The following is a 17,500-nucleotide window of genomic DNA, read 5'->3' on the forward strand; positions in this document are numbered from 1 at the left end:
TCCTTAGTCTTATTACTTTTCCAAGGAGGTTCAACCTCCTTGTTACATTTCCAAGGAGGTTCAACCTCCTTGTTGCATTTCCAGGGAGGTTCAACCTCCTTGTTGCATTTCCAGGGAGGTTCAACCTCCCTGTTACATTTCCAAGGAGGTTCAACCTCCTTGTTACATTTCCAGGGGGGTTCAACCTCCTTTTTACATTTCCAAAGAGGTTCAACCTCCTTGTTACATTTCCAGGGGGGTTCAACCTCCTTTTTACATTTCCAAGGAGGTTCAACCTCCTTGTTACATTTCCAGGGGGGTTCAACATCCTTTTTACATTTCCAAGGAGGTTCAACCTCCTTTTTACATTTCCAAGGAGGTTCAACCTCCTTGTTACATTTCCAGGGGGGTTCAACTTCCCTTTTACATTTCCAAGGACGTTCAACCTCCTTGTTACATTTCCAAGGAGATTCAACCTCCTTGTTACATTTCCAGGGGGGGGGTTCAACCTCCTTTTTACATTTCCAAGGAGGTTCAACCTCCTTGTTACATTTCCAGGGGGGTTCAACTTCCTTTTTACATTTCCAAGGAGGTTCAACCTCCTTGTTACATTTCCAAGGAGATTCAACCTCCCATTGTTACATTTTTTACATTTCCAGGGGTTCAACCTCCTTGTTACATTTTTACTTTTACATTTCAAGGAGGTTCAACCTCTTGTTACATTTCAAGGAGATTCAACCTCCTTGTTACATTTCCAGGGGTTCTTTTACACAAGGAGGTTCAACCTCCTTTTACATTTCAACTTCCTTTTAAGGAGGTTCAACCTCCTTGTTACATTTCAAGGAGATTCAACCTCCTTGTTACATTTCCAGGGGGGGGGGGTTCAACCTCCTTTTTACATTTCCAAGGAGGTTCAACCTCCTTGTTACATTTCCAGGGGGGTTCAACCTCCTTTTTACATTTCCAAGGAGGGTCTTGTTACATTTCGCTCGTTTGTATCAGGAATCATGACCTAAATCTTCCAGCCTCTGGCTTGGAGTAATCACGCCAAGGAACATAGCCACTTCCCGAAGATGGTCATTTTCCGATCTTCCTCTGTTGCTTCTCCACCTTTTTTAGCCCATGCACCCTTTCACCACATGTCAGAATGTCATCCCCCCTTTCCAAAATTGTCTGCCTCAAAAGGTGCACTCTAAATAATATGCAACATAGTACTACACAAACACACACGCTAGCGGAGAGAAAGCCCCCCAGCGTGACCTCTCAGTAGTGCAGACCGATGCACACTGCATTTTGTGTGGTCCTAGAGCCAGTTTGAGCCTGCCAATCTGTCGTCACAGTTCCCCCCCATGAAACTCTGAAATTCCCCGTTAGGGGGAATTCCCCCTGGTTGAGAACCACTCCTCTGTTGTATTTAGGTAAGGCATAAAATTTTGTTTCTTTTCTATCATATGATTAGGGTAAATATGATAGAAAACGCCGACTCTTTTAAAGAAAATTGGAAAGATTCAAGGTTATTTTTCCATCATTTGTTTTTTAATTATGAATAACTGACTCTTTTAAATGTTAATTAAATAATATCATTAGTACAATATATGAAAGAATATTTACTAATACCTATCGAATTTACGGTATACAGAAGTAGAGGTGATGATAAATCAGTTAAAATTAGATTTTTGTGAACTGTTTTTATGATAAGAGATTAAGCATAAATGATATCAACGTAGAATGATGAAGTGCTCGAGAATTTTCTGATTAACAAAAACTGTCTCTCTTGAATGTTATTATTAATAAAAACTGTCTCTCTTGAATGTTGTTATTAACAAAAACTGTCTCTCGTCAGAGCGATCTTTCCCAAGCACATCTAACGGAATGGAAAAGAAAAAAAAAAGAAAATAAAAAAAAGTCAATTGGCTTTAGGACGATTTCTCATACTCTGTGGGTTGATTAGATGCTTTAATTGATCATATTTGCATTTGCATATTAATAAAAAGATTAATTATACAGTAATGTAGGCTTAAATATTAAAATTAGCCTTAGATTATAAAAATTGTAATTAATTTCGTCTATAACCACATAATTTATTGGGAGACTTTCCGTCATCGATTAAGGCTCAGCGGAAATCCATCTTTTGGAAATGGCTGCGCTTTTTTTCTATCTCTCTCTTTTTAGGGCGTTTCTTTTATGTCAGTTTTTCTCTCCGTGCTCTCAGATTATATATATATATATATATATATATATATATATATATATATATATATATATATATATATATATATATATATATATATATATATATATATATATATATATATATATATGTCCATATGTATTATATATATGTATATATACATATAATGTTTGCGTCTGTTTCTCTATCTGTCTGCCTGTCCGTATGCATGTACAGTATGTGTGTTTAAATATGTATATATAAGCTTATGTAATGATGTGTGTGCGTATGTATATATTTAGTGATATATATATATATATATATATATATATATATATATATATATATATATATATATATATATATATATATATATATATATATATATATATGTATATATATATATATGTTATATAAATAAAGATAAAATCCACGAAGGAAAGGGAAACACTCGAGTGCTGTGAGGCCTTTCGACTCTGTCGTCCTTTACTTAGCACTGTGGCTATTACAATTCCATATGTATCTGGTAATGTGACCAGTAGATTCTAAATATATATTTCAGCCTAAAAAGCAATAAAAACGGTTGCCCACATTGCTACGACGGTGAGGATGTATCTATTTCAGCTCTAATATATATATCTGAAAAACGACAGGTATATGTATGTAGGAGAGGCATTAAACTTTTATCCTTCTCGTGGTCAGGTCGGCAACGTGACCTCCTTGTGATCATGGTGACACGGGTTCGTTTCCCGCGACCGAACATCACAGCCACTTCAATTTCTTGCTCTTGGATCTTAAGGCTTTGTAGTGACAAGCGTATCCAAAAAAGCGCGAAGAACTCGAGAAGTTAAGAGGGCAGTGTGGCATGTATCTGTGTGACCAGTAGATTCTACTGTACATATATACATATGGGGCTTCGGTAATACATGTATCTGATGTAAAAGTGAGGTTACGGCCTACCCACTGCCAAATCAAAGTAGATTCTAAAAGCACGTTAAAACAGAAGAAGTATATATATATATATATATATATATATATATATATATATATATATATATATATATATATATATATATATATATATATATATATATATACAGTATATGTATATGTACTATGTGTGCGTGTGTGTGTACAGACAAGCAGACAGACGCATACATTGTATAGTTATTATATAATATATATACTGTATATATATATACACACACACACACACACATATATATATATATATATATATATATATATATATATATATATATATATATATATATATATATATATATATATATGTATATTTGTATATATATAAATATACATGTGTGTATATACTTCAAATATTAGCTTTTTCAATTAACAGGGGGTGGCTCCAGAAAAATACAACTCAACAGTCACTGCACCACTCATACTTTAACTTTCGAACCGTGGGAAGGCTCCTTAAATGTCTGTTTTATTTATTAACAGTTATAATAAGATAGCATTGGTGTTGATGAAATGAAAACTAAAATACAGATATAATCAGGAAATTGGCAATGATCGAAATCAGTAACTGAGGGTAGCTGTTGTAATTAACATCACTGACCAATATGCACTCAGGCATTCATAGATATATGCAGCTCATGCACTGCAGTATATCCAGTCACGTATATGAATACATTGGAATGAATAATTTTGTGCATATGTCAGTTCATGTATGCTGATGTATGCTGATATGCGATGTATATATATATATATATATATATATATATATATATATATATATATATATATATATATATATATATATATATATATATATATATATATATATATATATATATATATATATATATATACACAATGAATGTGTTTATGTATGTAAATTTTTGGCCTTTTCTTTTCATCGTGTGGAGTAAAACGAACTTGGGAATTGTCCTAATTTTAATTAGAGGTAGATATGTTTTTTGAAAAGTTGGCGGGGTGGGGGGGGGCAGGAATTGGGAGCGGGATGTACGAACTAGCTCTAATCTGTATTTTCGATTTGAAGATTTAAGATAATTTATGATAAGCAGTGGACAAGCATATACTGTACATAATTTTCGTAACATATAACGTGTCGACGAAATATATGTGGAAAGTGATTTTTTTATTATTTACCGAAAAACATGAGGTTTGTACCCGAAAGGGCATATTTTACAAATATAAGTGATTGACTGAGGTGGTAACTAGATTGCAAAAGTTCTTTGTTCGTCCTGTTTCAATGATTATTATCCAGATGGAAGCTGTCGTCTCCAAGAAAATTTTTATATTTTTTCCGAATTTGTGGACTGACTTTTTGATATGTTAATACGTGCTAAATAAACCGAGCATTTGAAAAAGCAGTGGATGTTCTAAGCACTGAATAATCTAGCACGCTGTGAATTATAATCTACCAATGTTCATTCTTTCTGTGATAGTATTTGCTATTTTCAACTTCGAATTTTTAGCAAGAAATTGCTGGCAGTGAAAACTGCAAAAACTCACGATTTCTAAACGTACTCTTGTGAAGTTTGTCAGGTGCTGAGCTGTTTTGCTGGTTGTAATTAACTGGTCACCGACTTATTCGCAGGACTCCAAAATATCGTATTCGATGTTTTCTGCTCGAAAATAAAATTCACATCTTATTTAAGCCTAGCGGTTTCTCGGAAAAAAAAATACATAGCGGAAGTTTTGAGAACATTAAAAAGCTAATGGTCAGTTTACTCCAAGTCAACCGACATCTGATGCACAAAGTAAACCAATAACTGGTGAACCAAGTAAACCAGTAGTAGCTGATGCATAAAGTAATTCAGCATCAGACGCTCCAAGTCAACCAACATGTTCCCCAATTAAACCATCATCTGATTCACCAAGTAAACAACAACTAATGCACCAGGTAAACCAAAAGCTGATGCACCGAGTAAACCAGCATCTGAGGCACCAATTCAACGAACATCTGATGTTCTAAGTAAACCAGCGTCTGATGCACCAAGTAAACTAACATCTGATACTCCAAGTCAACCAGAATCTGCTTCACCAGGTAAACCAACATCTGATGCCAAAGTTAAGCAACATCTGCGCCAAGTAAACATACACCTGATGCTCCAAGTCATCCAACATCTAATGCAACAAGTAAACCAGCATCTGATGCACAAAGACATCCAACATCTGGTGCTCCAAGTCATCCAACATCTGATGCTCCAGGTCAACCAGCATCTGATGCTCCAAGTCAACCAACATCTGATGCTCTAGGTCAACCAGCATCTGATGCTCTAGGTCAACCAGCATCTGATGCTCCAAGTCAACCAGCATCTGATGCTCCAAGTCAACCAGAATCTGATGCTCCAAGTAAACAACATCTGATGCTCCAAGTCATCCAACATCTGATGCTCCAGGTCAACCAGCATCTGATGCTCCAAGTCAACCAACATCCGATGCTCCATGTCAACCGAGCATCTGATGCTCTAGGTCAACCAGCACCTGATGCTCCAAGTCAACCAGAATCTGATGCTCCAAGTGAACAACATCTGATGCTCCAAGTCATCCAACGTCTGATGCTCCAAGTCAACCAGAATCCGATGCTCCAAGTCAACCAGCATCTGATGCTCCAAGTCAACCAAAATCTGATGCTCCAAGTCAACCAACATCTGATGCTCCAGGTCAACCAGCATCTGATGCTGCAAGTCAGCCAGCATCTGATGCTCCATGTCATCCAACATCTGATGCTCCAAGTAAACCAACACCTGATGCTCCAGGTCAACCAGCATCTGATGCTGCAAGTCAGCCAGCATTTGATGTTCCAGGTCATCCAACATCTGATGCTCCAAGTAAACTAGCATCTGATGCTCCAAGTCATCCAACATCTGATGCTCCAAGTCAACCAAAATCTGATGCTCCAAGTCAACCAGCATCTGATGCTCCAAGTCAACCAGAATCTGATGTCCAAGTCAACCAGCATCTGATGCTCCAGGTCAACCAGCATCTGGTACTCCAGGTCAACAAGCATCTGATGCTGCAAGTCAGCCAGCATCTGATGCTCCATGTCAGCCAACATCTGATGCTCCAAGTCAACCAACATCTGATGCTCCAGGTCAACCAGCATCTGATGCTTCAAGTCAAACAGCATCTGATGCTCCAAGTCAACCAGAATATGATGCTCCAAGTCAACCAACCCCTGATGCTCGAGGTCAACCGGCATCTGATGTTCCAAGTCAAACAACATCTGATGCTCCAAGTCAGCCAGAATCTGATGCTCCAAGTCAACCAGCATCTGATGCTCCGAGTTTTCCAATATCTGATGTGCCAAGTAAACCAGCATTTGATGCACCAAGCAAACCAACATCTGATGCTCCAAGCCAACCAGCATCTGACGCTCCAAGTAAACAACATCTGATGCTCCAGGATGCACCAAGTCAACCAGCATCTGAACAAGTCAGCCAGAATCTTCATTTTCCAAAAATGTCAGCCAGAATCTGATGCTCCAAATGACTAGCATTTCTTATTTTTATATCTGATGTGCCAAGCAAATATTCCATCAAGCAAACTGAAATCTGATGCTCCAAGCCAACCACCATCTGACGCTCCAAGCATCTGATGAAGATGAAACGTATTCATTTTCCAAAAATGTTCAAATGACTATATTTCTTATTTTTATATCACGCAAATATTGTCTGAAATTTGATGAGATGAAACTCGATGTCTATTTGATGAGCTCTCTCTCTCTCTCTCTCTCTCTCTCTCTCTCTCTCTCTCTCTCTCTCTCGCATTGAATTTTCGGTGACATTGTGACGAGCTTCAGTTTAACCAACCGGTTAGTGACTCATGAATTAGTATTTTTTTCAGATGAAACATTAACAAACGCGCACGAAGCTGTTTCATTTATTCACTTGGTACGTCACAAAGACGTTAACTGATTGTTTTTATTTTTTATTGGCAGACTTAGCGAAACATACCTGTTGGAATGCGTACATGGTAGTCCATCCACTAATCCACTACAGAATAGACGGAAGCATTAAAGCAATCTCTCTCTCTCTCTCTCTCTCTCTCTCTCTCTCTCTCTCTCTCTCTCTCTCTCTCTCTCTCTCTCTCTCCATTTGGTATTCTCTCGACTCGGACACAGCCATGCAAATTTCAGTCGAGTGAAATTTAACTTGCCCTTGACATTTCAATCTTTCTGATAAAAACCGCAGGATCATTAATGGTTTGGAATGAACTCGAATGAAAAGTTTAATTCTTTTATAGTTCTGGTTTTTGGGCGAAATCAAATAACGATTCTCACATGGTAAGAGAGTCGAGTGATGCAGCTTACCATTGTTTACGCGAAAGATTCATGATTCGTGGCCTTCTGGGTTGTTCCACTGCGTTATATGGCAATAATAATAATAATAATAATAATAATAATAATAATAATAATAATAATAATAATAATAATAATAATAATAATAATATCGATTGCATTCCGTAACGATTGGCAAGGACTCTTCACATTAGATAGACAAAGAAGGGTAAGTTTTTGACGAGTGAGAGGAGTTTGCATATTGTATAGCCTTATATAAACGTGCAGAAAAGGCAGGATTTGTCAATTCAGTGTCTTAGAGAAAAACTCTTGTTCTCGTTTCATTTTATTCTCTTTTATTTTGACGCCTGAAATTGTCGCTGTAATTCTTCGTAAGATAAATTTATCCTTATTATATAAGTTCAGTGTACCCATACAGCCAGTCAAAAATGGGAAGTACTATATTTCACTCTTAATTTGAAAATCTGATTCGTTTATTAAATAGATTTTTAATAATTTTAAACTTACACTCTAAATATCTGTGATTTTGAAAGTGCTCATACTTATCACTCTTAGCAAAACGTTCCTTGCAAAAATGACATCAGCGTTGACAAACAAAGGTTTTTCGCAAATAAGTTATATAAAAAAATACACACGTACGTATATATGCATACATAAGTACATATGTATATATGTAATATATATACTTATGTATATATATATGTATATAATATATACATATATATATATATATATATATATATATATATATATATATATATATATATATATATATATATATATATATATATGTATATATATATACAGTATATATATATATATATATATATATATATATATATATATATATATATATATATATATATATATATATATATATATATATATATATATATATATATATATATATATATATATATATATATATATATAATATATATATATATATATATATATATATATATATATATATATATATATACGTATGTATGTAGAGAGGGAGAGAACTACCATATTTTTTTCTAGAAACTGTAGTTTTGCTATGGTATTCTAATTATCTTATGGCTAACCAATATAAAATAATGATCCCGAGAGACATTCATATTGTTCAATCAAAACTTAATTTTATACAAACTTTTCGCATGGATATAATCCCTAGGCAATATTCTTGGATATCCACAAAACCATCTACACTGAACCCTATCTTTGGAAGGCATCGACTAAAGGAACATATAATACTTTAATTATTTTATGGGTCGATTTCCATTTCTTTTTATTGCCGCGGCTCCCGACCTAAGAAATTGAAGGGGGAATGTAATGTTCTGCAATTCTTATAATCGATGCTCATCTGTCATCATCACGATGATGCCTCGAGGTCGTATTCATCAATTTTATATCCAGGTCATCTTCTTCGACTGCCCTGTCGCTTAGTTAATTATGGCAAACCCCATTTGAATATATAATATAATCTTAATTAGTATATTAATTATTTTCGAATCACTAGGCGGAAACGTTTAGCGTCGGCATATTGGTTAAATGTATGGATTACCTGTCGGTCATTCGTGGAAAATCTCCAGGTGATTCCAAGGTTATTGAAAGGACGTCATGTGGTTGTTGATTAGGTGAATGGAAGTAGTTGTCAATTAGGTGAATGGAAGTCGTTGTTAGTTAGGTGAATGGAAGTAGTTGTTGTTTAGGTGAATGGAAGTAGTTGTTAATTAGGTGAATGGAAGTTGTTGTTATTTAGGTGAATGAAAGTGGTTGTTGATTAGGTGAATGGAAGTGGTTGTTAATTAGGTGAATGGTTGTTAATTAGTGAATGAATGGTTAAAGGTGAATGGTTGTTAATTAGGTGAATGGAGGTAGTTGATGTTTAGGTGAATGGAAATAGTTGTTATTTAGGTGAATGGAAGTAGTTGTTAATTAGGTGAATGGAAGTAGTTGTTGATTAGGTGAATGGAAGTAGTTGTTGATTTGTTATTTAGGTAAATGTGAAAGTAGTTGTTGTTATTTAGGTGAATGGAAGTAGTTGTTGATTAGGTGAATGAATGGTTGTTAATTAGGTGAATGGAAGTAGTTGTTAATTAGGTGAATGGAGTCGTTGGAAAGTAGTTGATGTTTTGAATTAATTTTGAATGGGTGTTAAATGGAAGTAGTTATTGATTAGGTGAATGGAAGTAGTTGTTGATTAGGTGGATGGAAGTAGTTGTTAATTAGGTGAATGGAAGTAGTTGTTATTTAGGTGAATGGAAGTATTTGGGTGGTTAATGGTGATTATTTTATTCATATTTTATTAATCTTCCAATGAGAAAATATGTTTTTTCTAAAAACAAAAACAAAACTTAAAAGGTCCTCAGCTTACACCTTATAATGTTTTATTTAAAAAAATCTTGGCATTAAAACATTTGAAAGTAACCTTTATTGAAGAATTATAATGTTTTATTTTAAAAAAATTTTGCAACAAAACATTTGAAACTAACCTTTATTGAAGAATGTGCAGTGACGCCTCATTGAATAAATGATGGAAATATTATATTCCAAGAATATTCAACATTTTTAACTAATTTTTATCGAAGGTTGACCCCAGAAATGGTTTTAATGACAAAACTGCTTGTTTATTTTAAAATCCGTAATGATCCTTGTGTACTTTGTGATGACACTAACCTACGAAGTCTTTCGAAGGGTATTATTATTATTAAAAAAAAAAAACTCTGTCAAATCTCGCGTAGCTCATGTTCATTTAATTTACGTTGAAACTGAAAAGCTTTGAAATGACTGTTTGACTGTAGGAATAATGATTTTAAGATTCTAATTATTAATTTTTTTAAATAAAAAGAAACACATTCCCATCAATGTAGTTTCATCCACATCTTCTAACCAGCATGATTGTCAGTCATATGCAATATGAGATTGACTTTCAGAGTTTTATGCGTGCCTTTACTTTAGTCTTATAACACGTGTTTTATGTCTACAGTGACTTCAGGCTTAGCTGACTGCACTTTCCGTAATATAAGCTTTGGGTTCAGTTTACAGCTTTGAAACTCAGGAGTTTTGTATTGACAAAAAAGCTCTTTAATTTTCTGAGGCTGTAATGAGCATAAAGTTGCGTGTAGAAAAAAATTAATATTCTTGGAATTTTTCTTTATAAAAACTTTAATGTCAGGAGCGTTCCAGAAATGACAAATTATGGGAGTCGTCATGAAAATATTTTTATGGAAAAAGGAGATGAATTTTTTTGGAACATTGGCCTAACAGTGCGTTATATATTAATATCTTTCTGTTTAGATTTCAGATGTTGGAAGCTTATTTTCAAAGTAAGTAAGTGGTTTCAAGCCTTTTAAGAAGTTTCTTTGGGTTAGGATAGCTGTGTCCGAAATAAAATTCCTTATTTAGAGGCTCGAAACAAAACAAAATACTAGCCCAAAACAAAACACTAGCTTTAAGTACATTTACTAATAAAGATTTTGTTGTTAGAATTTGTGCAACGAAAGATATTAATCGTAATTACGTGCCATAAGCTTCCTTCAAAATGGTTTTGAATTCTAAAACTTATTAGAGAAAAAATAGCATGTGTATCATAAGTTGTGTGTAATTTGTTTTGGAGGTGCTCTGAAAAAGACGACAGACGATGGAAATTATGCATAATATGGTTTTATGTATTAATATCAGCGCAATAAAAGCAAGACAATAAGTTAGAAGCTGTGGCGGAATGCAAGCAAGCAGTTGCAAGTGTTTTGTATTCATAACATAATTATTAAAAGAGTATGCAAGTATTCCTTTGCCTAAGATGTTTCTCCTCTTAACTAGTTAGAGCTTAACGCTGCCAGAAGATAATACCTGTATTTATTCGTTATGTTATGTCCTTTTCACTGTTAATGTTGGTGTCTATTATTATTATTATAATTATTATTATTATTATTATTATTATTAGTTTTAATAATACAACTTTCGTGATCACGAATTTTTCTTAGATCAGTAAAATGTGACGTCAGTGGTCATGTGAGAGGAAATATGAAAATTGATTTTATGACAGACATTGATATTGAAGTGAAAACGTAGAGAGAGAGAGAGAGAGAGAGAGAGAGAGAGAGAGAGAGAGAGAGAGAGAGAAAAGCCATACTTAAATGAACCATGGCCAAGATTAGATTTAATCTGAAAAGAGAGAGAGAGCCAAGATTAGAGAGAGAGAGAGAGAGAGAGAGAGAGAGAGAGAGAGAGAGAGAGAGAGAGGAAGAGAGAGAGAGAGAGAGAGAGAGAGATTTTGCAAGGTATCAAAAGTAGAAGTCTTTTTTCTAATACTATACTTTTTCGTCGAAGGTGCTTCTCACATACATGACAGACCATATATTATATATTCATAAACCTATAATCACTTACAAATTGATAAGAGAGCGCTGACCGTTAATATATTCATCTGTTTTAGGTGGGCATAAATAAAACATTTTGAATATAATCCATTAAGAAACCTCGGTATGCATTAGAGGCCACAAGGTGTTAGTAGGATTAATTCCATGGATGGACTAGGAATTTGTCATGTATGGCCATTGTATGAAAACAGGTAAAAGATTATGATTTTCATCATAAGCACCAGAGTCATCATCATTAACATTATAATAACAATTTTATTAACGGAAAATAGAACCGGTTACTATATTTGATAAACATTTGCTGAAATTTTGGAAGCTAAATTTTACTTGGCAAAATGTACTTGAGAATAATTATAATATAATCTAAAGTTAAACGTACCGTGATGATGATAAATATCGGAAAAAACGTAAACATTGTTGAGTATTTACAACATACAAAACGACAGTGCCTGTAAATTTATCACTTCAGAATGATGGAAGGATAGAAGACAAGTTTTTTGTAAGATCATAACTGTGTAAGAGAAACGGGGTTGAGAAACTTATTTGATAAATTATGAAGTATATTAAACATAATAAACTTTGAGATTGCCAGCACATCCTTCGTAACAAAACATGATGGCAAAAGAAAACCGTACTTATTGCCAGATAACGTACCCTTGTACTGTACTATATAAATAAAACACTCATTTCCGCCTGTGAGAGACCTGTTCCTCAGCGCTCTATGACGTCACACTGTTGATGGCATGAGAGCACGTATCCCTTCCCTCAGATGTGCTATAGAATCGTCACTGCGATTACATAGTAGACATTTGGTATTCGCAACACCTGTTCTGAATATTTATAGCAATATACAGTGAAGGCTTTGTATTTACATAAGGTTTGATGGACTCTGTTAGGGTTAATTGAGGGCTCTGCAAGATCCTGTCAGAGATTTTTCTTATCATAAGTCATAACTGATAGGGTGTTCCCTGTCGTATAGAATATGCAAACTTTGCGGTTATTTCACCGGGACTGTTTCCATGAATGTTATGGCTATCAAAAGCAGCTATATTTCAATGGAGGAGAAGTTAATTCTTTATTTTATACACAAGCTCTCCATGCATCATTACATTAACATGCTTCATCAGTTCACAGACAGTAAGCACAAGACAGTTTTTTTACATGACAGCATGTACCAAGGTCTAGACCTTGGCATGTACAACACAAAAATTAATACACACATACAAGCATTTTTGAAAACGCAGTATTTATCCATGTATATATTTTTGTTTAACAAGGATGTCTTCTTTTTAAACGTTTAGGCAATTGGAGCCAGTCTTCTTGTACAAGATTAATGAAGATACCTTGGTCAGAGTTTTGAAGCATTGCAAAATAACGTTCCTAGTGTCAGTAATTATCGAACTAACCCTTTCTTATATTTGTCCAATATTTGACAGTATGAGTAAACACTTATTGCGAGCTGCATATTAGTGTAATGACGGTTAAGATTTGTCATTGTTCAAGTGTAACCCGTAGGGGGTTAGTGCCATCAGTGCACCTCATGCAGTGCACAGTAGTCATTGCTTAAGGTTCTTTGCAGTGTCCCTACGGACCCTAGCTGCAACCCCTTTCATTCCTTTTACTGTACCTCCGTTCATATTCTCTTTTTTCCATCTTACTTTCCAACCTCTCCTAACTATTGTTTCATAGTGCAGTTGCGAGGTTTTCCTCCTGATACACCTTTAAAACCTTTCTACTCTCAATTTTCCTTTCAGAGCTGACTGACCTCACAGGTCCCAGCGCTTGGCCTTTGACCAAAATCCTATATTCCAGTCCTGGTTCAGGTGTATATGGAGAAAGAACTACTGTTATCAAATGCGGACAAATTTAATTTCAAATAAGTTAATTTTTAATGTATGGAATGTCAGTAGACCTTTCGGTTGCAAAATGCATTGGTGATCACGTCATCACTCCCAGACTTTATTCTGTGACTGAAGAACACTTCATAATGTTATCGTAGAAGTCAGGCTATATGACATCTCATTCTAATATTTTTGTAGCTACAGCACAGTGATAATATATTGAAAATTATAAGTGCAAGGCTATTCAAATTCAGATTAAAACAGAAAATGTTTATTCAGCAATTGATCAATGCATGGAAAATGGCCACTTTTGGACAAGTTAAACATATGAATACAATTAGTAAACATAATTATATGAAAATAGCAGAATATAAATACTGATAAAATAATTTTATCACTTGGGCCTTACGACCTGATAAAATCAGCTAAAATGCAAATAATCTCAAACTTCTTTCAGCCGTACAGAATTTAAGATACGTCAGCTAAAATTTTCTTTACAGTCAATAATCTCTTTTGTTATTGATACTTTCAGTTCCTTCATTTTTGCTTATACTCATTTATATAAAATATAGAAATCAGTAATCGCTCTGTAATGAAAGAAATAGTATTAAATGATAACCGAGTTAACGATCCGGTTTCTAATTACGAATAATAAGGCAGCGAATGAGAAGTCAGTATACATGTGTTCTAATGCTGAAAATAGTCACAGATGGTTTTCCAACATACATGTTAAATGTAAAAGATTTGGTTAAATATAGTGAGTTAACTTAGTGTGACAAACTCACCCGTCGGAAACAGTATCGAGTTACCAGAAAACTGAAAATCAGCCCTGGTTAGATCATTATATCTTTAATTCATTTGTAAAACTTAATTATATAGAAATGTATTTTGTCATTGTGCCTGTTCACCATCCCAATGGTATAAATACAGTGATTTACCTATGTAACCAAAGATTCCAACCCCTCTCTCTCTCTCTCTCTCTGCAGTTATTTGTGCGAATGGGCCTTATCAAGGAAACGATGGAAACTCAAGAGTGAATAAGATATTGCGGAAGGGGGTTTTGTGGTGGGGGGAAGTGGAGGAGTGTTGGGGGTAATGGGTTGATGAGGGGGGAGGGAGGGAAAGGGAGAGGGGAGGGGGGGGGAAGGTGGGGGGAACGGCGTTGCTGTGAATGTTAACCATGGCAGCCAATTCGTTATTCCATCGAAGGCTAAAGTCAACAGCCCAGATCAATGTTTCTGCCGACTCATAGCGAAAGATGTCTTAATGAGAACTTTATTATTATTGTGTGCGAGTTCCCTATAAACTGGCGGCACTTGTTAGACAGTCCTAGTGTTTGCTTACAATTACACGAGGAGAACAAAGCATAATTAATGTTCACGGAGTTGTCAAAACAATTGCTCTCGCTCGCTGTGAAATAAGAGGAATTCCTATTGGTCGTCGCCTCACTAAGATAAATAAGACGAATTCCTATTGGCTGTCATTTCACTAAATAAATATGCCTTTGAATGCTTAACTGATGACTTGCAAATACAACGACAGACAATTTACACTTGGACTGTGTTTAAGATGTCAGAAGACGGCGACGCTCTCTCTCTCTCTCTCTCTCTCTCTCTCTCTCTCTCTCTCTCTCTCTCTCTCTCTCTCTCTCTCTCTCTCTCTCTCTGCGTTTATAATGTCAGGTAGGTCTCATTTCAATTGCATATGAAGGCATGTTTGGGCTAAATATGTTGGTTGTAGAATTTAAAGTAGAAACATTTGTAATAACTTTTAGGAATAATTTGTAGGTCTTGGTATACATATAAAATCGAAAATAGGCTAACTATATTTTCTTCGTGAAGTTTTTCTTTGTGGTATGCACGTGTGGGCTTCGTAAATGTGACAAAAGAATATTATGCCTAATGAGCTTGATAGGAGTGCAGTCAAGATAGTTGGCCCTTTATGTAATTACAAACTTGCGTCAAGGATGGTGCTTCATTGATTGGGAAAAAAGACGAAGAAATACACTTGCTTAAACACACACACACACACATACACACTATCTATCTGTCTGTCTGTATATACAAAAATATATATGTATTTTTGTATGTATGTATATATATGTATTTATATATTTAATTTATGTATTTATATATAATATAAATATATATTTATGTATGTTTGTATATATGTATATGTATATATATATATATATATATATATATATATATATATATATATATATATATATATATATATATATACACACACACATTAGTTTTCATCTATACGATGTTTTCTATGCAGGGGCGGGAATAGTTCCAGAGAATGTTAGCATTCCGATTAGTAGATGACATTTTAAAGAATTTACCAGCGCCGTACCTCATGTTCGGGCTCCGATCCACTATAGTCGCGTTATAACTAGGTTCATAATTCATTGCTGTTGTCAGTATAGGTACAGTAGGTTTAAGCAACGTAGTGATCAATTAGCTTTCAAATTATTATTTTAACTGTTATTTTTATTCTTGTATTTAGATGTATGTATGCATACATACACGCACACACTATATATATATATATATATATATATATATATATATATATATATATATATATATATATATATATATATATATATATATATATATATATTTATTTATATATATATATATATATATATATATATATATATATATATATATATATATATATATATTTATTTATATATATAGGTATGTTTATATATATGTATATATATATATATATATATATATATATATATATATATATATATATATATATATATATATATATATATATATATATAATATATATATATGTACGAGTTTATATGTTTGTAAATATGAAATACCTCTATGCATGTTTTAATAAAAGGCAGTGACTTCTTTCATCCTACATACGAGGAGAAGTATAGATTTCGTTTCTTCGACTTACACGGTTTAATTTTTTTTTTTTTAATGTAGTCGATTCTTGTGTGTTCGTAGCGATTTCATATCTGTGTTATCCTTATGATATTGTTAATTTCCATCACATCCCACAGATTGTTAGCAGCTGTACCTGATCGAGAATTATTTAGGCCAAGATAGTGACACGGTGTATTAGGGTGCAATACTAAAGGCCATTAGTCCGCAACGGATCATGATGAATGCTACACCGGACGGTTCAAAGAAAAATAAGTAATGAGTAAAAAATGCGCCGAAGTTTCTTCGGCGCATTCGAGTTTTCTGTACAGCTGCGACAGCTTATAATTAAGGCCACCAAAAATAGATCTATCCTTCGGTGGTCTCGGTATATTGCTATATGAGCCGTGACCCATGAAACTTTAACCACGGCCCGGTTGTGGCCTGTCCTGTATCGTTGCCAGACGCACGATTATTGGTAAATTTAGCCTTAATTAAAATAGAAACTACAGAGGCTAGAGGGCTGCAATTTGCTATGTTTGATTATTGGAGGGTGGATGATCAGCATACCAATTTGCAGCCCTCTAGCCTCAGTAGTTTTTAAGATCTGAGGGCGGACAGAAAAAAATGCGGACGTACAGACAAAGCCGGCACAATAGTTTTCTTTTCAGAAAACTAAAAAGGGAAATGCGAAATGGAAAGTGTTGAAAATATATATACAAACGAAATGACGAAATTGGTAATAAGAAAATTGGTAAATGAATACAACAAAATTGTTGAAAATGAAATTGGAAAATTGTTTCACCATTGTTTCCAGAGTGAGTTGAGAACATCTGCTTCCCATATAACAAGTTAGTGTTGTAACATTCCTTAATGGGCATTGTGGAATACGAGGGCATACTTAAAGGTGGGTCTGTTATAATTAGCGTGAAATTTAAAAATCAAGTTTA

The 17,500-nt window shown here is 34.3% G+C and overlaps 2 protein-coding genes across 2 annotated transcripts in view; one reads left to right on the forward strand and one right to left on the reverse strand.

Moving 5' to 3' along the window:
• Positions 1 to 3,749, reverse strand: part of LOC136848407 (uncharacterized) — a 3,783-nt gene extending 34 nt beyond the window's left edge. Inside the window, exons 1-2 of the mRNA XM_067120705.1 lie at positions 3,732 to 3,749; positions 1 to 581 (exon numbers count right to left, since the gene is read on the reverse strand). The exon at positions 1 to 581 is cut by the window's left edge and continues 34 nt beyond it. Coding sequence (XP_066976806.1) covers positions 1 to 581; positions 3,732 to 3,749 — 599 coding nt within the window. The remainder of the gene's footprint in view (positions 582 to 3,731) is intronic.
• A 544-nt stretch (positions 3,750 to 4,293) lies between these two features.
• On the forward strand, positions 4,294 to 6,622 carry LOC136848408 (fibrous sheath CABYR-binding protein-like). The gene is made up of 4 exons (XM_067120706.1): positions 4,294 to 4,298; positions 5,256 to 5,695; positions 5,806 to 5,973; positions 6,117 to 6,622. Exons 1-4 carry the CDS (start codon positions 4,294 to 4,296, stop codon positions 6,620 to 6,622), a joined length of 1,119 nt encoding a protein of 372 aa, XP_066976807.1.
• The last annotated feature ends 10,878 nt before the right edge of the window (positions 6,623 to 17,500 follow it).

Source organism: Macrobrachium rosenbergii, chromosome 19 (assembly GCF_040412425.1).
Source record: "Macrobrachium rosenbergii isolate ZJJX-2024 chromosome 19, ASM4041242v1, whole genome shotgun sequence".
Classification (NCBI taxonomy): Eukaryota; Metazoa; Arthropoda; class Malacostraca; order Decapoda; family Palaemonidae; genus Macrobrachium; species Macrobrachium rosenbergii.